The 21,915-nt window shown below is 36.9% G+C and overlaps 3 protein-coding genes and 1 non-coding gene across 8 annotated transcripts; all 4 read left to right on the plus strand.

Annotated features, from left to right (window-relative positions):
* The first annotated feature begins 1,586 nt into the window (after nt 1-1,586).
* Nucleotides 1,587-4,700, plus strand: LOC104804747 (protein WVD2-like 3). Of its 5 annotated transcripts, none has more exons than XM_010529090.1 (8): nt 1,587-1,676; nt 2,364-2,408; nt 2,867-3,357; nt 3,468-3,541; nt 3,648-3,741; nt 3,837-3,908; nt 4,038-4,148; nt 4,237-4,700. In XM_010529090.1, exons 1-8 carry the CDS (start codon nt 1,673-1,675, stop codon nt 4,369-4,371), a joined length of 1,026 nt encoding a protein of 341 aa, XP_010527392.1. In that variant the 5' UTR covers nt 1,587-1,672; the 3' UTR covers nt 4,372-4,700. The 5 variants fall into 5 exon arrangements, with proteins under 5 accessions (XP_010527392.1, XP_010527393.1, XP_010527389.1 ...); XM_010529087.2 differs by lacking the exon at nt 1,587-1,676 and adding an exon at nt 1,735-2,028; XM_010529089.1 differs by lacking the exon at nt 1,587-1,676 and adding an exon at nt 1,747-1,777.
* Nucleotides 4,701-5,557: 857 nt separating this feature from the next.
* Nucleotides 5,558-8,810, plus strand: LOC104804749. The gene is made up of 6 exons (XM_010529092.2): nt 5,558-5,940; nt 6,769-6,934; nt 7,390-7,566; nt 7,676-7,759; nt 8,044-8,125; nt 8,205-8,810. The coding sequence occupies exons 1-6, from the start codon at nt 5,558-5,560 to the stop codon at nt 8,630-8,632; spliced, it is 1,320 nt and encodes a 439-aa protein (XP_010527394.1). The 3' UTR covers nt 8,633-8,810.
* Nucleotides 8,811-10,795: 1,985 nt separating this feature from the next.
* LOC104804750 lies at nt 10,796-20,760 on the plus strand. The gene is made up of 5 exons (XM_010529095.2): nt 10,796-13,094; nt 19,491-19,860; nt 19,985-20,153; nt 20,244-20,395; nt 20,567-20,760. The coding sequence occupies exons 1-5, from the start codon at nt 10,796-10,798 to the stop codon at nt 20,586-20,588; spliced, it is 3,012 nt and encodes a 1,003-aa protein (XP_010527397.2). The 3' UTR covers nt 20,589-20,760.
* On the plus strand, nt 16,648-16,721 carry TRNAT-AGU. The gene has a single exon. It is a non-coding gene; the product is annotated as a tRNA-Thr (tRNA).
* Nucleotides 20,761-21,915: the final 1,155 nt, after the last annotated feature.

A 21,915-nucleotide genomic window follows, 5' to 3' on the forward strand; every position in this document is an offset into this window, starting at 1 on the left:
ACCATTTTCCGAAACGCCCAGCCTATTAATTTTTATAATTAATATTATGGTAATCTGTAATTTTGCAGTATGATGTAATGCGGGCCAACTGAATTATAAAGTCCCAATTGTACAATTGGGCCTGTAAATGGGCCACGATATGAAAGTTAAATAGTTATTATAAATGCCCCCCTCCTAAAATTTCCATATATGATCCGGAAATATAATATTTATATATAGTTTTCTTTTTTGTGAAAATATTTATATATATAGTTATAGTAGCTATTGTATTATATTCCTCAATCTCCATTGTCATCCTCCAATTTTGCTGCCAAACCGTAAGGGTATATTTGTAATTCCAAGAGGTATGGTGGTGACACAAGGATTAGTCAGAAGAGCTAAGGTGCAATAATCAAATCAAAGGAGAAAGAAGCATGGGGCCCAATGATGTTAAAATCATTTCGATGCATCTCTTTCTCTCTTAAGTCTTAATTATTGTTTTCTTTTCTTGGAATTTTAAATCTAATATTCTTTTAATCATTCTATATTCTTAAATAAATCCATCCTGCTTTTTTGTTCTACCATAAGTTAAGTAAATAACACCTACATAATTGTATTATTATTATTATCTAAAGAATAAATATATTGTATTCTTTCTAAATTACTAACTAATTGCATAGAAAGATAAAAAAAAAAGATTTAGATTTAGATATTCATCATAATATTTTGCATCTATAAAATTTATCACGTACGTTTTTACTTAAAATTGACACCTTATAAAAAAAAGATACTAACAATATTAATAACGGAATTACTAATCAAGAAAATTATTAATTTTTTTATATTATAATACGATGTAGTTAGTCATCATGATGTTTTGAATCTATAAAATTTATCATCTGTTTTTTTTTTTTAAATTAATTTTAAACCGACACCCTATCAAAGGATATAATATCAATAGTAATGATTGTTTTGTCAAACAAAAATATCATTAGTTTACAAAGTTTGCACCTTTTTTTGTATTATTGGTTTTGTCGAAGTAATGACAAAATATATATAGAAGCTTGTTTCTTTGTGTTATTGGTGATGTTTCAAAGTAGAAAGCATTTAACTAAGATTCTTAGCATTAGCTTCGATATTATTATTATTATGGTTATTTTGGGAATTTCAACTGTTATACTATGGATAAACTGATTGAGTAAATTCTAGACACGCGCATACGAGTTTACGATACACACGTAAAAAATAAATCAGTCGTGACTAATAGACGAACTAATAGACGAGAGAGATGACCGACAAACTCTTCAACATTATTATTACATTTAGATTAGATTAAACACTAGTTACCGGAAATGCAAAGTACGTAATTACTACTACCATTTAATTTTTGGTTTGAATTGGAAAAGAAAATTAAAAAATGTAAAAAAAGGAAGCAAAGTGTTGGGGGAAAAAAAGTCAAAAAAGAGTAAAAACTGAGAAGTTACTTTCTTTGGTGGGGTGAAAAACTTAGTAGACGGCGTTAAGTAACGGCGTTAACAACACCGACGACGAGAGAGGGTATAAAAAAACGAAGCAAGCAACAGTAACGCATAACATAAACACTCGTAAGAACGCACAGTAGAGAGAGAGAGAGAAGAAACGCACGGTAGAGAGAGAGAGCGGTTTCGGTGTTTCTTCGCTTGTCACAAGAAAAATGGGTGAGGAAGGTTCCTTCTTTCTGTGTTTTTTCCTCTTTTTCCCGATCGGTTTTCGCTTGTTTTTAGATTCGAGAGTCGGTTTTCGATGTTTGAGATCCCGGGTTCGTTCGTTTTTCATTGATCCTTGGACTTGGTTGCTTGCGCTCAGTTCACGATCTGGGACATTTTCAAGTCTTTTGTGGGTGGTTTTGTTTGGATGCCGAGAAATTGGAGAACATCTGCTATGTTTGTTTTCTGCATTTTGGAATTTTGATGGTGTCTTTCCGGTTTCCGAGAAAGCGAGGGAAAATGAATTTGCTCTCCTGTATCTGGGATTTTAGTCGCATGTTCGAAAATGCAGGAAACAGTTACTGTTGAGTTCTACAATCTGAGCTTCTCTTTGTTATTTGATTGCCAGAAAATATTCATGAAGAATCTGTTTGTTTATTTGAGTGTATATTTTATGTTCCTGGTGGGATTTTGCTCAGAAAATGGGTTGAAGTTATTCTGTTTTAGGACAATGCAAGGTTAAGTCTTGTGTTTTACTCTGTTGGGTTGTGTCTGGCTTCATCATTCGAGCAAGGAAATTCCATGTCCATGTTAATCTGCTCCCTCTGCATTTTCTGGAGATTCAGAGAATGATGCTTGTTGTGTTAAGTTGGGCCATTAAACAGATGTTTATCTTTGTTCTTTCTCATTGTCTTTCAGGTCCCACGTTGGTTAATTATTCCCTTTTCAACCATAATTTAGATGGTTAGTTGGGGTCTTGTTCATCATTTGGAATTTAACCATTTAAAAAGATATGATCTTTTCCTCGGAAACACTTCATTGTCCGTTCCATGCTTGCCAGAGGGATCTTATTTTCTTGAAGTTGGTCTCTTTTGATGCTTCCAGAATCACTGTCTGAGACCTCTTTCTCGTCGAGTGGACCTAAAACTCTCTCCTGTTATGGAGCAAATCTTTCACTCCTCCTGCTTGAATCTTTAGCCATATGAATAGACATAATTGTGGGCAGAATTACGTTTTTTTTACGGGCAAATCTTGGATACAATCTATCTACTCTTGCTGCTCTCTATGTTGTGTTGATTATAGTTGTTGAATCTTACTGTAAGTTTGTCTAGGCTTGGCTTGGATTCAGAAAGAGATCGGATGCAGTAAACAATCAGCTTTCAAATCCGTAAAGTGTGGTGATAATAGATTTCATCTTGCAGATTTGACCGGAAGACAAGAAACTGATGCCTGTCTGGACAAGGAGCCAGACCGTGCGACAGTTTATGCCGATGGTGATCTGAATGGACCAAACCAAGTAGTTTCCGATCCTTCCCTTCATTCAGAGTTACAAGAGAATGCCAACAAAAGTCCAGAAGAGAACTCTGAAGGAAATGAACATGACGTGAAAGAATGCACTGATACAGCTCCGGTTGGTAAGGTATCAGAAGACAGGAATATCGAGAAAATTGCCTCAGAAAAGAGCATTGGTGGTTCCAATTCAGTAAATAAGTCAAATTTATCTTCAAAACATGCAACAAAACCGGGCTGCAGAAGTAACAGAACGAAGAACACTGTTCCACAGCCGTTTGCTTTAGCAACTGAAAAGCGTGCATCATCTGGGTTTCGTTCATTTATGGGTGAATGTGATACAACAGCCGGATCAAGAAAGTTGTCCAATGGGTACGGTATAGTACAAAATCGTGTGTCAAAGGTGGGGTTCTCTTGTTCTATGCTATTGTACTGCTCACTTCTTGGATAACCTCGTGTTTGTTTACCTGGGTCTTATATTTACACTATCCCTTCATATCTCTTGCAATGCAGATGCCTAGGAAGCCATTGCAGCCTAAAAACAAGAAGCATTCTGACGAGGAAGATTCTTGTTCTGTCTCATCTTAGTATCCCCTTCCCTTCAAAATCTATGCTTTTAACTTTTAATTTTCTACTCATTTATCTCTTCAATGTGTGTAGTTGTATATGATGTTTAACTCTGACTATTTACAGCTTAACATCGGTTGCACGGACTGTCACGTCAAGATCTACAGTTATCACAACACCTGTGTTCCGATCCACTGAACGGGCAGAGAAAAGGAAGGAGGTTACGCAATATTCTTACCTTATCTTCTTCGTTAAGATCGTACTCTGATACATTTTTCGTCACATGTTGGCTTTCATTTTGTTACAACCCGTCAGTTCTATATTAAACTGGAGGAGAAGCAACAAGCTTTGGAGGCTGAGAGAACGCAGAGTGAAGCAAGGAACGAGGTGGCAAACTCGAGTTCCTTTTCTTTTAACATTCCTTTATTATAATGCCAAGAAACATACGTTTGTTAACTTCAGAGTTTTGTCCCTTCTTCCTTTGTGATCGTCTATTTAAAAAAATGAGTTTTTCAGGAAGAAAGCAAGGCGGCTATAAGGCAACTAAGAAAGAGTTTGATGTTTAAAGCAAACCCGATGCCAAGCTTCTACCGTGAAGGGCCTCCTCCAAAGGTTGAACTTAAGAAGGTAAAAAGGATAAAGTTCCCATCTTTATGCACTTTCAGGCCAATCTTGTCTGTTCTGTAAGATTCTGTTTTATGTATGTTTTGTTCAGTCAACTCCAACTCTGGCGAAATCTCCGAAGCTTGGAAGGAGGGAGAGCAATGGCGATGCCCTTAACCGAAGCAAAGGAAACAAAACAAAACAAAAGGGTTTGTTTCCTGAAGTGCATAACTTTGAAAACCATTAACCTCACCCAAAGATGAGCACTCTGACCAGGCAACAGAAGGGTTCGTCCTGTTCCAGATAAACCGCCATTGTGGACCAGAGATTGGTTCATGGTGCTGATATAATACATATATATGTGTATATGTATATGTATATGCGTGTCAGCCTTCTGATCTTATGTGAGAGAGGAGCATAGATCTTGGAGGATATGCGAGTCTCTGTTGTTGTTTTGTTTTAAGCTGTGGCTGTTTTTGTTTTTAACTTGTGTTTGTTGCAAGTGTAAAGTGTCTGTAATATAATAATTATGCCTTTTTTTTTTCTTTAAAGTGAATTGTTAAAGTTTTCATTTAATTCTGAGGTGGTTATACGAGTATCTTTATAATAATACATACCGTATTATATATTCAGAAATAATTTATCATACACCATCCGCTATTTGATTAAATAAGCAAATAGCTGTAGAGGTTGTGCCTTTGTGGTGGTCAACTAAATTCTTACTATAATGGGGTGTTGACCCATGTCAATGGGCCTAGATGGGCTGGAGGAGATGTTAATGGGCCTGGATGGGCTGAAGGAGAGTACATGTCAATTTTTATGGAAAATTCAAATTGTAATTAATCAAATCCAAATGGAAACTTGGCTGATCCTATGCTTGTTAAAAGATATAATCAAGTAGGATATAACTTTCCATATGCATATATTTAACTTTCCATATGTGGCGAAAATTAAATAATAAAAAATATGAACTTTTTCCTGTAGTGTGCTGGGTTTTTTTTTTTTGACGCATTTTTAGCGTTGGGTTAAGAACTAATCAATAAAAAAATATTTTTTTTGGTGGAATTAAATAATTAGATAATTCTTATCCGCAGGTGAACAACACGCGCCACAACCTGGCCCGTGAGGAGATGCCGAATTGACGGTTTGGCCCTTGTCCCCCGCCGACGTCTTTTCGGTACAACAAATTTCAATAATTTTAAATTTTAATTAATTTTAATCGCAAATTTATCTCTAGAATCAAAGAGAGGAGAAGACGAAGAAAGAAAGAAGAGATTTCGTGTTCGTGTCCCATCCTCTTGGCCGCGTCGATTCGATCCATGTCGCTCGATTTCCCGGAGACGACCGCCGACGCCCATTTTCCCTCGGAAATCTGACATTTTCTCGGGAAAATTTCCTGGATCGGGGAAGCACTACCCGATTTGAGGGCCGCCATGGATGAGACTTTCTTCGATCTCATGGATTTCCTCAGGAAACCCTCTGTTACTGAGACATTTGTCGACATCTTGCTCTGTGCAGTCCCGATTTGGCTCGCCGTCATGATCGGCCTCTTGATCGGTTGGTCTTGGCGTCCTAGGTGGACCGGTTTGGTCTACCTAGGGTTCCGTTCCAAGCTCCGGTTTCTCTGGACCGCTCCGCCCGGGTTTGGCGCTCGGCGGCTCTGGCTCGCTTTCACCGCTCTATCGGCTTTCTCTGTCTGCCGAACCATCTGGTCGCGGCTCGGCTCGAGGGCCAACAAATCCGTCGGTGGTCCGGCTTCTACTCCGGCTACTGTCGAGGATGCTCTTCCAATTGATGGTCCAGGAATAGTTTCGAGGTCAGTGGATGATAAAAATGAGTGCTTTATGCATTTTCTTCTGTGTCTTAGTGGATCTCTCTGTAATAACAGATGATTTGTTTTCTTCTTGCAAACCGACAAATTTACTTAAGATGACTGAGGGTGTTCTAGGACAGTTACTTTTGTAAAAAGATGAGCTTTTTTCTCGCCGTTTCTTTTGTACTAGTGTGTTCTTGTGGCGACAAAAGTGGGCTTTTGCCGTTAGCAGATTCATTAGCATAATGCCACAGTTGATCAAAACTATTGTAAGCTGGTTTTCTGGATATGGGTTTTGGTGAATGTGATCGCTGAGCACAATAGTGGAGAACCCTCCAAATGACTTGTAGTTTCAGGAAGATTTTGTTGGGTGACATGTATTTATAGTTAGGGCTGACATTTTGTTGGATGAATTTGACTCTTGTCAAGAAATGATTTCTCAGCTGTAAGAGATCTCTAGGGATTGAACAGGAGTGTTTTCTGAAGTAAAGGCATACGCTTTGATGCGACTTCCTCGTTTGTTTGTTTTTTTTTTTGCGTGCTTATCTGCTGATGCTTATTGTTGTATTGCGTTTATCTCCGGCAGATGTATAGTTTGTTACCTGAATATGATCCTCTAATATATCTCATTTGATAAGTCAGCAACTTCATTATAAGCTAGCAGTTTTGATGTTATTTCGAATTCATTATTGGAGATTACGTGAGCAAAAGAACTGTTTTTCATTACTGAGAAGAGTGTCCAGTAGCTGGACTGTGACCTGTGAAGAGTTGAAGGCTAGTGAAATTTACGTGACTGAGAGTAATGGTTTTTGCTGTGCTGATTCACGGCAGGCGTAGTGATGAAAGTGCGGAGAATGAGCAAGACGTTGTTACAGAGAATGATTTGGAGCATCTGCTGAATCTGCTTGAAGTCAGGAATGTAGATAGGGAATGGCAATCCATGATGGAAAAAAACACTGGGAATATGAGCTACCAGGCTTGGCGTCATGAACCCGAGGTAATCTAAAGTTTTAACTCTTGTTTCATATGTGTTGTTCCTTGTAAACATAAAAGGAAGAGTAGTAATAAGAGGTTTTCAGTTGGGTATAAAGTAAATAATTACATGAATAAATGATGAAACAAACAAAACTTGTGGATCGATAGAATCTATTTTTGAATCAAAATAGTTGACATCCGAGGCCGATACTTTTATTACTTGGACGAGCAAGAATAAATGCGCACATGGATTATCAATATACGCTGTGTATTCCTTTCTGTTGTCATACATTATTCTATGACTTAGTACTCCCCGCTTAGATACTTTTTGATGTTCTGGATCACTTTGCATGATGCATCATATTTGTCTGAAACTTGTTTTGGGGTTTATAACATTAGAGGTTTTCTTAAACAGTACATGATAAAGGTTCTTCTGAGCCATGTTTTTAGTCCCTGAAAGGTTTTGATGTTTCTCAGACAGGTCCTGTAGTTTACCGCAGCCGGACAGTTTTTGAGGATGCAACTCCGGAGATTGTAAGGGATTTCTTTTGGGACGACGAATTCCGGCCTAAATGGGATCCTATGCTTTCATACTTCAAAACTTTGGAAGAGGACCCTCAGTCTGGAGCCATAATTGTTCACTGGATTAAAAAGGTTTTCAATTCCTCCTTTAGTTGATGTATCATAGTCGCTTTACCTCCTTTTTCCATTGGAAAAGATCCCGTAGAAGCCATGATTGAATTCTCTCCTCTCCCTTCTGCAGTTTCCATTTTTCTGTAGTGACAGGGAATATATCATTGGTCGGAGAATATGGGAGGCTGGGAATACATATTACTGCGTGACAAAGGTAACTTTCTGCATTTTGCATCTTCACGGTTCCCTTCTGATTGAAGAAAGTCTCCAGTTGTTTGCCGCATTTAAGGAAAAAAAAACCACGTTATCTCAGCACTGTAAATTCTACATCAGTCTACACGGGATAATGTTTTTGGTTCCATAAGTTGTTCATTCCATTACCAGTGAAACATGATGATCATGGTAAGAATAAGAATGTGAACTACATAAATGGTGTAAAAACTCGAGAAAACAGAACACCATCTAATTTTTGGCTGTTTCGATATCTTAACTTCATAGGGTATACCATATCCAGCTCTGCCGAAAAGGGCTAAGCCAAGGCGCATTGAGCTTTATTTCTCTAGTTGGGTGATAAGAGCAGGTAAAAGCCCGTCCTATCTCTATGAACAACGTTTTTAGTGGCTCGGGTTTCTTTTTCTAAGCAAAAATTGAAATTGCAGTTGAATCCCGGAAAAGGGATGGGCAGAAAACGGCCTGCGAAGTCATGCTCGTCCACTACGAAGACATGGGAATCCCGAAAGACGTAGCGAAGTTAGGCGTCCGTCACGGAATGTGGGGAGCGGTCAAGAAGCTAAACTCGGGCTTACGAGCCTACCAGAACGCAAGAAAAACAGGCAGTTACCTGTCCCGAATGGCCGAGATAGCAGGAATCACGACCAAACTGAACGCGGATTCGGTGGAGACATCTTTAAGAGATGAAGACAAGACACGAGTTCTGGATGAAGAGGCGAGAAGACAGAGAGATCAGTTAAGGGTTGATTGGAAATGGATTGCAATAGGAGGTTTGGCTCTTGCTTGTGGGCTTCATTCAGGCGCCATTGGAAAGGCATTGCTTGCAGGAGCAGGCCAGAGACTGGCTCGTAGGTGAAGAGGAGAAGATTCATATGATATATTCTTATATATCTTTATATTATGTATATGCATATGGAAGTTCATATCTCCGGAAATATGTTGAGAAGGGGCATTTGTTGAGGCTATGTTATGTGTATGAACTATGAAGCAAGAGCTCTCACTTTTGTCTTGTTATGAGTTGGAATTGACTCCAAGTGCAACATTGCATTGCAACTCTTTGCTATCAAATGTTGGAATTGGAAATTGAAAAACTAAAGAACATATTGTAAATTTTCGTAATCCCTATTGGACCATGAACTGCGTGAAATATAGGGGGCAAAATGTCACTTAAGAAAGTTAGTTGCCGATTCTGTAAATTTTACACGGGCCATTCATGTCTTTAGATCAGAAAAGAGATGCCCCATCGAGCGGGAAGCCCGAGCGAGTGCGAACCCACCTTCGTAACACGACCATTGCCCTGTAGTATAATTCAAAGTTGGTTCAATTTTTTTTATTATTATAAGATTCGGTCCAAGTAAAGAACTGAAGTCCAATAAGTTTCAGGAGCTTTATGTTTTCTTGCCGAGCAAGCAACCTAGTGTGAGATACCTTGCATTGCAAGAAAGGTCAGGAATGGACGGCGTTCAGTGAAGGCATTTGCGACCGTAAGAGAGGACCACGGCGAAATCTTTGGCAGATCCTCCAAAGGAAGAGCTGTTTGGATCCTCCACTCCACTAAGCTCTGCAGCGGCTTAGGTTCTTGTCCATTATCTTGTCATGTATGTACTTCCTGCAAACTGCTTAAAACTTTTCAAATCCCGAAAGCAAAATACATTCATTCTTTCGTTTGTAGTAGAAGATCTTTCCCGGTAACTGACAGCATTCTGCAAATAACGAGACAACACCGGGGTGAAGCAGAGTTCCAGAGAACCCGACATCATCAAAACGGTCTGGGACATGTTCTTGATTTCTTACCGAAAGATCACAACTTTCAAATCTCTACTGTCGCAGAACATAAATACTGAACACAACGCTAAGATCCGAGAATATATGGGCGTGAAACAACGACTCCAGAGCGACTCATATAGTGTGTAAACTGACACTGGAGAGACATTATCTTCCTCAGCATAGCACCAAGACTAATGACCATTACATAGAGAAACAATCAAATCTAACGAAATAGCTAAGATATTGTTAGTGCAATTATTTGCACATGTGTTTTTTGGTTGTTAAGTGATGATCTGAAATAACCAAAAAGGGGGAGATTGTTAGTGCAATTATTTGCACATGTGGTTTTTGGTTGTTAAGTGGTTATTGCAGGTTCAACAAACTTGAGAGATTTCAGGAGAAGAATCCGGCGAGATAGAACTCACGCAAATCTGAGGTACATCTGACGAGTTTGAGATAAAGTCAAAGACTAAGAGATTTAGATGGACTCAATGTCAACCACTTGGAGAGATTTTAGGAAAATCAATCTGAAGATATAGAACCACGAAGTTAAGCCACGCAGTTTGGATTTGACTTGAAGAGATGAAGATAGAATCAAAGCCAAGAAGATTTGAGGAGATTTGAGATAAAGATAAGATCTTGGAGATAAGGTCAAAGGCTGAAGAGATAAAGTCAAACAAGAGATAAAGATGAGATCTTGAAGATAAAGATGAAATCAAAGAAAATCAAGGAGGAGTCTATCAAATCAATTCGTGGAGATCTAAGGCGAACTGGAGGAGCCTATATAAAGGAGAGAGCAAGTGCATATCAGTTCTCACGGAGAGCAAAACATATTTTACTAAAAGAGAGTCTTTTTGTTGGTGAGTGATAACTCACTTTTGAGTGAGTGTGTGTCTGAGGAAGAGACCGATGGGGCAAATCTCTTTCCTCTGGTGAGTGTTTGGGCGTGGATCTGAGGGGGAGACCTAATGGAAAAATCTCCATTCCTTTGGTGAGCGTTTAAGTTTTGGTAAGGTTTTTGATCGGTAGAATTCATTGTGAGAGTGGGTTGAAACTCAGGGGGAGTTTCATCTGGGTGTTGAGTAGCTCTAACAAAAAGTGAGTTGTACTTGACTTTTTCTCAAGTGAATAGAACTGGTTAGTTTTTCCGTTTTACTCTTTGAGGGTCCAAACTTCTTCAATTGGTATCAGAGCCGGTCACCGATCGTAGGAACTTGTCCTCTCATATCGGTGCAAGTGTGGAAGACACAACATGGACTCGATCAAAGGGTTTCACGCTCTTGGGACGTACACAATTCTTGATTCGGAGAATTATAGCTTTTGGAAAGTAAAAGCAATGAATCTCATCAAAGGGATTGATGAAGATGCTTGGAGTTCGGTGGAAGAAGGATGGAGTGCTCCAACTTACGTGGTTGATGGAAAGAAAATTCTGAAGCCTAGATCTAAATGGACAACCAAAGAGAAGAGAGCATCGGCATTAAATTCAAAGGCGATAACCATCATCTTCAATACCGTTGATAAGGACGAATTCAAGCAGATCCAAGGGTGTAAGTCAGCAAAAGAAGCCTGGGATTCACTTGAATTAATTCATGAAGGAACCTCAAGTATCAAGCGCACAAGGAGAGATATAATCAAGCATCAATTCAACATGCTTCAAATGGGTGAAAACGAGAGTGTCAAGAAATTCTGTGGAAGGCTGAATGCACTGGCAAACGAAGCAGAGGTCCTTGGAAAGACCTATCGAGACAAACAACTCGTGGCAAAACTCCTAGTAAGTTTACCAAAAAAGTTTATGTCTCATAAATCTGCTTTCACCATGGTAAATAATGTAGACACTGTTAGTTTCAAAGAAACAGTTGGTGCATTTGCTGCTCATGAATTAGAATTAGAGCTGTATGAGAAGCCAAAGAGAGCAACAACGTCGCACAAAAATATGGCTTTCCATGTCCCAGAGATATCTGACACTCAAGGTCAAGTATCAGGGTCATCTGAGGATCCAAGTCAAGTATCACTGGAGGAAGACATGGCGATGATTGTCAAAAAGTTCAACAGGTTTTTCAAGAAAAAGTCAGTGACCGCTGGAAAACTTGAGCCTAGAAACACTGGAAAGTGTCTCGAATGCAAGGGAGTTGGTCACTGGAAAGCTGAGTGTTCTAGCATTGCTAAGAGGGAAGCAATGTTGAAGAATCTAAAGGATCTTCAATGTTATGAGTGCAAAGGATATGGTCATATGAAGAATGAGTGTGCTACTGGAAAAGGAAAATCGTCACTCACTCACAAAGATTTAGAAACTGAATCTGACGAAGATGAAGGAGAAGAACGCTCAAATTTTATTGCGTTCGTTGGTGACATAGAAGAACGTGAAGAAAAAGAAGAGGAGGTTAGTGAAGAAGATCTGTACAAAGAGATGACAAAGCTCTACGATATCAACATGAAGTTGATCAAGGAACAAAAACAGAGTGAGTCAACACTCACTGACTTGAGGAAACAGCTGATCAAAGAACAAAAGGAGAAAGATTCAATTATCATTGATCTAAAGAAGCAGCTGAAAGAAAAAGAAGAAAAGATCACCTTACTACAAAGTCAGTTGGATGAGACTATGAAAAAAGTAAGGATGCTCGGAAGTGGTACAGAAAAGCTTGATCATCTACTGAGAATTGGGCGAACTGATTCTGGGCATGCTGGCCTAGGATACACTGGAGGAAGTATTAACAAAGTAGAAAACTTTGTTTCTGAAGGAAAGCTTGGAGATGAGAATATTGTTCCGGTAAAAAATACTCCAAGAATCAAGGTTGATCTTCATCCGAGAAAGCAGTATCGTGAGCACAGAAGTTGTTTTCATTGTGGCAAAAGAGGACATATCAGAGTGAACTGCTACTGGAGGAGAAATCAGGTACCACTCGCACCAAGATGGAGACAAGTCTGGAGGAGGAAAGATATCAACAGGTGCAATATTGCTTGTACATCAGAGCTGAACTCGAGAGAAAGTCAGTGGTATTTCGACAGTGGATGCTCGAAACACATGACTGGTGACATGAGTCGACTTTCTACTTTTGAAGAAAGCAACAAGGGTGACAATGTTATATTTGGTGATGGACGAAAATTAAAGATCATTGGAAAAGGAACGTTGGACTCATCTGCACTGCCTGCCCTCACTAATGTGAATGTGGTTGAAGGACTCAAGGCGAATCTCATTAGCATAAGTCAACTTTGTGACTCTGGACTTCAGGTACACTTCACTAAAGATGTATGTTTAGTCACTAACTCGTTGAATGAGTGTGTGTTGACAGGAAAGCGAACACCGAGTAACTGTTATACTTGGGATGATCAATCGAGGACAGAGTTATGGCATCAAAGTAGAGGGAAAACTTACGAGATATCTGATATACTTCGAGAACCAGTCAGTAATCACTCAGATCTTGACCAGGATGAATCTATTAAGATGCACGAGGGTTTGAATGATGAGTACTACCTCAAGATAATGCATGAAGATGGAAGAGTCAGTCGCAACAAACCAAGGTTAGTGGCTCAAGGGTACACTCAAGTGGAAGGTATGAATTCGGTACCACTTTCTCAAAGAGCAAATTAGAGCGGTCTTTTGATTGAGTATGCACTCATTGAACGCCAATTAGCTGATATCTTTACGAAACCACTTGATATGAATGGGTTTGTGTGTTTTAAAAAAAAAAATCTTTTGGTTTAGGAGAAATATGATTTTATCTCTAATGGTGTCTATTCGAAAGTGATTTGGTTCAATGATTGTGAAGGAGAGTCAGTGATACTTGACATGTATGCCAAGTATACTTCAAAAAAAAATATAACATGGGCATCCCCTGATACTCCTCTATTGACTTAGTACTCCTGAATGACAAAAAAAAAGGAAGGAAAAGAAGAAAAAAAAGAGTGATGAAAAAGGAAAAAGAAAAAGAAAGAAAAAGGAAAGGAGGAAAAGTTGATATGAGTAGATTGGAAAATTGAATCAATCGGGTCTAAGTTGAACCACATGCAGTCTATAGATGGTCTAAGGGCAGATGATATTCATGCATCATACTCCGCTGTAATTTGAAACATTACAAGAGTATATCTCAGTGAGATAGTTTGGACTTAAATGGTGAAACTTGCATGCTCGGTTTCAACGTCCTAGAAGTTCAGAGGGAGAAAAGTCAGTGAAGTGTTCGGTGGAAAGTGAGGTATTTCTGACTTAACTGATCAAGCATTATGCTCTAATGATCTGTTGAATGATGTTATTAGATTTAAAATTTGAAAGATCCCAATTAATCTCGCATGTGTTTTCATTTGATTTTAAAAAAAATATATATATAAACCGGATTTGAGTTGAGTGGTGAAGTAATGACTAAGTTATTGGACAATGTGGAGCTGAAAAATCAGAGACTTGCAATCAATTTTGTGATGAGAAAGGAGGTGTCGCTCATATTATCCTACTGCGAGTGTTGTTTTTAAGTGTTGAACAGAAAAATAGTGAGACAAAAGGTGTGCACTCCTAGATCCAAATGGAAGATTCAAAATTCTGCAAGCCAGGTAAGTGTCTTAAATCTCTTCTCACTCAAGATTTTGGATTATTTCATACATGCACACAGGGGGAGAATGTGTAGATGATGATTCAGAAGATGAAGATAATGAGACGATAATGATTCCATCAATGGAAATTAGAACGTACAGGAACAAAAGAAAAAGACAAGGTCAAAGTGGTCAGAGTTACTTCAAATTTAAGTCAAACTTGTCTGAGTGAATGTGGAGAAATGTGTTGTTAAGTGAAGCAAAGTCAAATATGTCTGAATCATGATGCGAATCCTGATGCGAAGTTGTGCTGAATTGAGAACATTTTTATGTGTGTGTGCATGATCTGAAATAACCAAAAAGGGGGAGATTGTTAGTGCAATTATTTGCACATGTGTTTTTTGGTTGTTAAGTGGAACTCACGCAAATCTGAGGTACATCTGACGAGTTTGAGATAAAGTCAAAGACTAAGAGATTTAGATGGACTCAATGTCAACCACTTGGAGAGATTTTAGGAAAATCAATCTGAAGATATAGAACCACGAAGTTAAGCCACGAAGTTTGGATTTGACTTGAAGAGATGAAGATAGAATCAAAGCCAAGAAGATTTGAGGAGATTTGAGATAAAGATAAGATCTTGGAGATAAGGTCAAAGGCTGAAGAGATAAAGTCAAACAAGAGATAAAGATGAGATCTTGAAGATAAAGATGAAATCAAAGAAAATCAAGGAGGAGTCTATCAAATCAATTCGTGGAGATCTAAGGCGAACTGGAGGAGCCTATATAAAGGAGAGAGCAAGTGCATATCAGTTCTCACGGAGAGCAAAGCATATTTGACTAAAAGAGTCTTTTTGTTAGTGAGTGAGCACTCTCTTTTGAGTGAGTGTGTGTCTGAGGAAGAGACCGATGGGGCAAATCTCTTTCCTCTGGTGAGTGTTTGGGCGTGGATCTGAGGGGGAGACCTAATGGAAAAATCTCTATTCCTTTGGTGAGCGTTTGGGTTGGTAAGGTTTTTGATCGGTAGAATTCATTGTGAGAGAGAGTTGAAACTTAGGGGGAGTTTCATCTGGGTGTTGAGTAGCTCTAACAAAAAGTGAGTTATACTTGACAGTTTTCTCAAGTGAATAGAACTGGTTAGTTTTTCCGTTTTACTCTTTGAGGGTCCAAACTTTTTCAGATATGCCAATAGATCAGCAAAAACTAATGAAACAGAAAATAGAAGAAGATCGAAAACCATAATTGCAATGAAATAGACATAAACCTAGATCAGAATCCGAAACGATAACGCCCTCAAACAACATGAAAAAGGAAAAGAAAACGGAAAAGAAAGAGGGCTCACAGGTGTCGGAGATGGTGGTGGCATGATCGAAGAAATCATGGCAAATAGGGCAAGTCAAACATGTCTTCAGCTTCTCCTTCTCCATCACCATCTTCTTCTCTTCTCAAACAAAAAAAAAAATCTGAACTTTATCGATCGACGTAGCTCAACATGGTGCATGTAAGAAAACCCAGAAAAAAGAGAGGGTTTGATCTGGCGTTCTTCTTCTAGGGCATGCTTCCCTGTTCTGCGTTCCCAGAGATAATCGGACAACTTGAATCGAAACCCTGGGTAATTTTCTCGGTCGCCTTCTGTTTGGTTAGCGAGAAAATATTTTTTGCGTTTCGCGAGGGGCGCCTCCAGACTTGACACAATGTAACATTAATAGCTTAACGTGAGAAGTTAAAAATATCTCGTGGCCCACAAAAACACTAAAAATAAGAAGAATTTATAAATAAATTATATCCTTCTTTACATAGTATAATATTTTTTTTTATAATATGTTAATAACAAGGTAAACTCATCATCCATATAACAGTAACAATGTCACTAGAATTTAATATATATATATATATATATATATTACATAAAAAATATTGTGCGGATTCTCCTTTATCATAAAGCCCTAATATAATTCAGGATGATATTACATAAAAAAAATAAGCCCTAATATTTTTTAACATCTTCAATTTTTCCAATTCGATTTAATATTTTTGGTAAAATCTTTGTTACAAATAGAAATAAAAATAGAAAACAGTAAAGAATAAAGTTTAGAGGGAAAGACATGCACGTAGACGTAGCGCCAATGCAGCCTACAAATTATCAGACAAATCCTATAAACAGCATAACCATTTAACTGCTTATAACAAAAAAAAAAACATCTTATTCCCCTAAAAATAATTTTGCAATGATTAATTTAGATGCATAACTGGAAAAATATTTAAAACAAATTTCCGAGGGAAATATAATGTGGGTCCCACCGACTGTATTTCCCAATGTATCACACGCGCGACCGACATACAATTGTAAACCGGACTTGATTACAAAATAACAACTCGGTCGGCCCATTTATATGATGGGCCCACAATTTATATGGGCTTTAGATTTCGTTAGAAACGAATTATCCGTGTTTCTAATCTCTGAAGCATCTTTTTGGTAAAAAAAAAATAAAGGAATAAAATATCTCAATCTTTTTTTTTACACAATCTTATTGATTACAATCAGGTAAATAACTATATATTACATGGAAAAACAAAATTGAAGGGAAAAGCTCTCGTAGCTCAGTTGGTTAGAGCACCCGTTTAGTAAGCGGGAGGTCTTGAGTTCGACTCTCAACGAGAGCAGTAAAATATCTTTTTCTTTTTCTTTTTCTTCTTTAGGTTTAAAAAAGATGATAAAAAATAAATTTTATCCATATATTTTTTGTCATGAAATTCTATATCAATTAAGAAATTTTGTTTTACGATTTCTCCCACAATTGAATTTTGATTCTTTATGACGATCGTATGAAGGGTGAGCGAATCTGGATATTTACACCCGTTTCTAATATTGACATATTATCGTCAAAACTATTTGTTCAGTCTTTCATATATTTTATGAAATTAGAAATCGAATGTTAGATATTTCGTGGAGGCATGGATTTGGACGGTCGTAACATTTTGTAACGCAGTGGAATCAAACTTGCTTACATGGGGGAGAGAAAAATAAATAATAAAAAAAAACTCCGACTTTAAAACATTCTTATATTATAAATATTGGCAAAGCCAAATTACAACTATAACAAATACGATTCCTTAACCAAACGAATAAAAGAAAAAAATAACTAAAACATAATTCAATATGGATAATAGATGAAAATAAAAATAAAATAAACTCCGAATGTCTTCAAAAATAAAACACTTGTTGCGGATATAATCATCTTGTCCCGTATGTATCCTTGCGGTGCACTGCCCAAACACATGCAATGATAATAAGGACGACCAATATACATGCAACCGCGATCGACCCCCAATACGTCACCGGGTTACCCATCCTCTCAACCTTCAAAAACAGTAAACGAATATTCAAATATATAAGACAGAACGCTTTCTATGTGTTAGATATCAAACTATGTTCTATGTTGATCACAATGCATGGTATTTATATACAAAAGATGTTGAATGCAATATAGAATTTTTACAAAACCCTAACTATAGTATTGGTAAAATTTACATTTTCAATGCGTAACATATATGGTGGGAGAACCTAATATGGAATTTTGAGGAAATATTTGGAATGTTGCTGAGATTTATTTAAGTCGGTTACCAATGAATTCCCATATATTTGGTACATGCAAATTGGATTTTTTTCATAAATGGTTTTGAACAATCAATTTCACAATAGAAATTTGTATATTTCATATCGCACCGTATAAAGCTTTTAACTTATATGTTATTATTGTTAACTTAAAAGTATATTTTTGGGATTCAAATTTCCATTTCGCACATTCAAGCTGATTGGGAAAAAATGGAAATTAAAATTAAGGAAAGTGATATTTTCCATATCTCGGCCCCTTGTATGAAAATAGAGCAGCATGGCACTGATTTAGCCATTTTCAGCTTCTGGGTACTAGAAATTATTGCTTTTCTCTACGGAAATCCTCTTGGGCTCTCGTAAAGTCCCGAAGCTGACATTAGCCCTTATGGTGGAGATTTTCGTTCTATCGCTTATCGGGTAAGTATATATATCATCCGTACAACAAATTTGGTGGTGAATATGATCGATCTTGGTGATGGTTACGGGGTAAGTTTGACTCTAAACATGTACACTACTAGAAAACACGGAAAAGGTGACGCAAAATTTGTGTCACTAAAATGGTGACGCAAAAGTGACGCAAATAGAGACGCAATAGTTTCGTCACTAAAACGTCACTAAATAGTGACGCAAATAGTTCGTCACTAAAACGTGACGCAAAAAATAACGCAAAATTTGTGTCACGAAAAAAGGTGACGCAAATAGTTGCGTCACCCTTTTGGTGACGCAATTTAGTCACCTTTTAGTGACGCAATTTAGTCACCTTTTAGTGACGCAATTGCGTCACTATATCTGTATATTATTATTTATACGTATAAACATACAAATATTTATATATATATATATATATATATATTTTTTTATATATACATATATATATGTATGTATGTATTTGTACGTATAAATATACGAGTATTTACATATAAATATAAATTTTATATATACGTATATTATATATATATGTATTTATATGTATAAATATACAGATATATATATAAAACGTAAATTTTATGTATACGTATATATTATATATGTGTATTTGTATATACAAATATACGATTATTTTATATATAAATGTGTATTTTATATATACATATATATTATATATTTATATATATCATCATATATATGAATATATATATATAATCATATATATATATATATATATGCATATATTTATACATACAAACATATGTTATGTATATAAATATATATTTTATGTATGTATATATACGTACAAATATATACGTATATATATATTTGTAAGTATAAATATTTGTATATGTATATGTATTAATGTTGTAATATATCAGAAGTTTAAATTGGATCAGTTGGTTGCTTGTCAATTGGAACTCTAAAGTTAAGTGTGTTTGAGCTGGAGTAGTGGAAGGATAGGTGACCTCCTGGGAAGTGGATTTCGGGGATTCAATTTTAGAGTTTCCGATTCGGTTTAAGATCGCGGTTGGAGGTTAGAGGTCGGGAATAAGGTATAGGATTAGATTCGAGATTAAAAAAATTATTTTTGGATCCAAAATACGTTTTAGTGACGCAATAATTGAATCACCTTTTTGAGTCACTAAATAGTGACGCAATTGTGTCACCAAAAGGTGACGCTAAAAGGTGACACAATTGCGTCACTATTTAATGACGCAAAAATTGAGTCACTATTGCGTCACCCTTTGGTGACGCTTGGTGACGAAATCTGAATTGGTGACGGTATGAATGGTGACGCTTTTGGTTGCGTCACTATTGCGTCACCTTTTGAAAATGATGACGCAAAAATATAAAAGGGTGACGCAACTTTTGTTGTTTTCTAGTAGTGTACGCGAGCTTGAGGTTCACCTCTCCAACGTTTCTGTCATCGATCGTGAACACGATCTCGTCGTTGACGTTTCTGATGGCAGTGATTCTCCGTCTAGAAGCTATCGATCTCAAGAACCCTAGAGGAATCGCCAAGGTTGTGGGAACGGTCGTTTCCTTGAGGGGTGTGACCATCATGACGCTTTATAAAGGGCCAGTCATCGAACATCTGTGGAACCCTCTGGTCCGTCTGGAAGGAAACTTGGTTTTCCACGAGGATTGGCTCAAGGGTTCGATCCTCACCGTCTCCAGCTGCCTGACCTGGTCCATGTGGTACATCATGCAGATATATATAACTTGGCCCTCTTACCTAGATCTCTACGCAATAAGGTTTTTTATGTGATCTTTATTGTTCATATATACATAGAAAAGTCGTAAATAACTTAGGTTAAATACGGTATCTCCCATATATATCTGAAAGATCTTGTGTTTTCGTATAACGAGAACATTCTAGAAGTTTCTCAGGCGTATACATTGGAAAGATACTCGGGTCAACTCTCCCTCACGGCGTGGATGTCCTTCATAGGAGCGGTTCGTCCGCCGTCTTCACCGCCATGATCGTGCCTGGACCAGATGCTTGGAAGCTCCGACCCAATGTCGATTTATGGTCCACCATATACGGAGTGAGGAAAGCCTCATCATCTTCTTCTTCTTCATTGAACTCAACGGTAAATAAATAACGGTTTTTTTTTTCGTTTACTGTTGGTAAAAAGAGAGTAGCGGTTTCGGGTTTCGTCGTATTTGCTCAGCTATGGTGTACGGAACGGAAAGGGCCGGTCTTCGTGACGATGTTCAACCCGCTTTCCACAGTTCTTGTCGCAGTTCTCGCTTACTTTGTCCTTGGCGAGAAGCTTTACCTCGGCAGGTAGAAAAAAAAACATATCTGAGATCTTGATCTCATGCATGATCTCGATTCTCTAATGGTATGCTTTGCATGTTATATGTCCACGACGATCAATCTATTAGAGATTTAATTATTATAGGTAAAATCTAAATACTACGTAATGTTATTATATATATTTTTTGAATATCACAGTGTGGTGGGAGCAGTTGAATGAATCGGAATTCAGACAGGATCAAATGTCTGAAGCAGTTCCAAACTCAGAGCTATAGATCGGTCAACGAATAAATGTCAGTCCCGTATATTTTATGAAACTAAGTGTCGAAAGTGATCAACAGAGTTTCCGATATCATTTCAAGAATTTTATGGATAATTTTATTTTCATTTTTAATCATTTATCGAATAAAACGAGATACACTGTCTACAAAAATACTGTCATTTTAAAACTTTGTTAAGGTCTATTTTATTTAGTTTTTTTTTTACTACTACAACAATCACGTTAGAGAGCGAATCAAAACGCAAACGACGCTCGCCCATGGGTCTCAAAAACCAGTGGTCCAAGATTGGTTTTGGTTAGTTGTCAATTTAGATGGCCGAAATTGGGCTGGTCCAATCTGGTTACCCATTTGATGACAATTTTTTATTTTATTTTCTCACAATATAAATAATTTTATCACAATTAAATGAATTGGTCTCACTTTTCTTTAGCCGTTTTATCCGTTACATAATTTTATCATTAATTTTTTTGATAAATTATTCACTATATATATATAATATGAGAACAGAGCCAGCCCAGACAAAATAAATAAAATGATATATTTTATTAAAAAATATTAATTTTAAATTATATATTTGTAATTTTATTATGAATTATATTAAAATATTGATATAAACAATTATAATTTAAAAATAAAAATATAATTTTAATTATTTATTAAATATTGTATTAATAAATATTAATTGTAAACTATTAAATTCATTTAAATTTTTTTTTAAAATATGGACCTACCTAATTGTGGGCCTGTACTATGGGCCCTAATATTAAGTTGGTCAATTAACAAATAATAGATGCCAAAACGACGACGTATCAGAGATTTTTAATGTGGTCCTTTGAAATTGGACCATCACATAGATAGGGACCGCAAAGAAAAAAAAAAGGGAGAGTAAAAGGTTGGTGAATGGGCACGTGAGGAGTGGGTCCCCCAACGGGGCTCAATTTAGATAATAAATTTGTACTCATCACGCATGATCATTACTTCTCTATCTTGATTTGATTTAAGTATATTTCTAAAGAAATTTTTTTATAAAAATACCAAAATTTATTTAAATATACCATATAAATATTTCAATTTCGAAATTACTAGATAAATATTATACTCGGGATTCAGATAGCATGACTGTATATCTGTATTACATATACACATTTATGCATACATGTATATATATAATATTTTGTGCGTGTAGACATTTTTTGGCACGTGTGCGCGCGTCTGAGGATATTTATTGTACCATAATGTTGAATAGGGATACATGCAGGATAGGCT

The sequence above is a fragment of the Tarenaya hassleriana genome, unplaced genomic scaffold (assembly GCF_000463585.1).
Source record: "Tarenaya hassleriana unplaced genomic scaffold, ASM46358v1 Cleome96, whole genome shotgun sequence".
NCBI classification, from domain to species: domain Eukaryota; kingdom Viridiplantae; phylum Streptophyta; class Magnoliopsida; order Brassicales; family Cleomaceae; genus Tarenaya; species Tarenaya hassleriana.

What these genes read in the sequence shown, in the direction of transcription:
- LOC104804747 (XM_010529087.2), top strand. Translation starts at nt 1,929, where the DNA reads ATGGTGTCTTTCCGGTTTCCGAGAAAGCGAGGGAAAATGAATTTGCTC. An exon ending in TTTCAACCATAATTTAGATG is followed by an intron (nt 2,409 to 2,866) that starts GTTAGTTGGGGT and finishes TTCATCTTGCAG; the next exon opens with ATTTGACCGGAAGACAAGAA. An exon ending in GGGCAGAGAAAAGGAAGGAG is followed by an intron (nt 3,742 to 3,836) that starts GTTACGCAATAT and finishes ACAACCCGTCAG; the next exon opens with TTCTATATTAAACTGGAGGA.
- LOC104804749 (XM_010529092.2), top strand. Translation starts at nt 5,558, where the DNA reads ATGGATGAGACTTTCTTCGATCTCATGGATTTCCTCAGGAAACCCTCT. An exon ending in GGTCCAGGAATAGTTTCGAG is followed by an intron (nt 5,941 to 6,768) that starts GTCAGTGGATGA and finishes GATTCACGGCAG; the next exon opens with GCGTAGTGATGAAAGTGCGG. An exon ending in CTTGGCGTCATGAACCCGAG is followed by an intron (nt 6,935 to 7,389) that starts GTAATCTAAAGT and finishes GATGTTTCTCAG; the next exon opens with ACAGGTCCTGTAGTTTACCG.
- LOC104804750 (XM_010529095.2), top strand. Translation starts at nt 10,796, where the DNA reads ATGGACTCGATCAAAGGGTTTCACGCTCTTGGGACGTACACAATTCTT. An exon ending in AGGGTACACTCAAGTGGAAG is followed by an intron (nt 13,095 to 19,490) that starts GTATGAATTCGG and finishes GTTTTCTAGTAG; the next exon opens with TGTACGCGAGCTTGAGGTTC. An exon ending in TATGGTCCACCATATACGGA is followed by an intron (nt 20,154 to 20,243) that starts GTGAGGAAAGCC and finishes GTTGGTAAAAAG; the next exon opens with AGAGTAGCGGTTTCGGGTTT.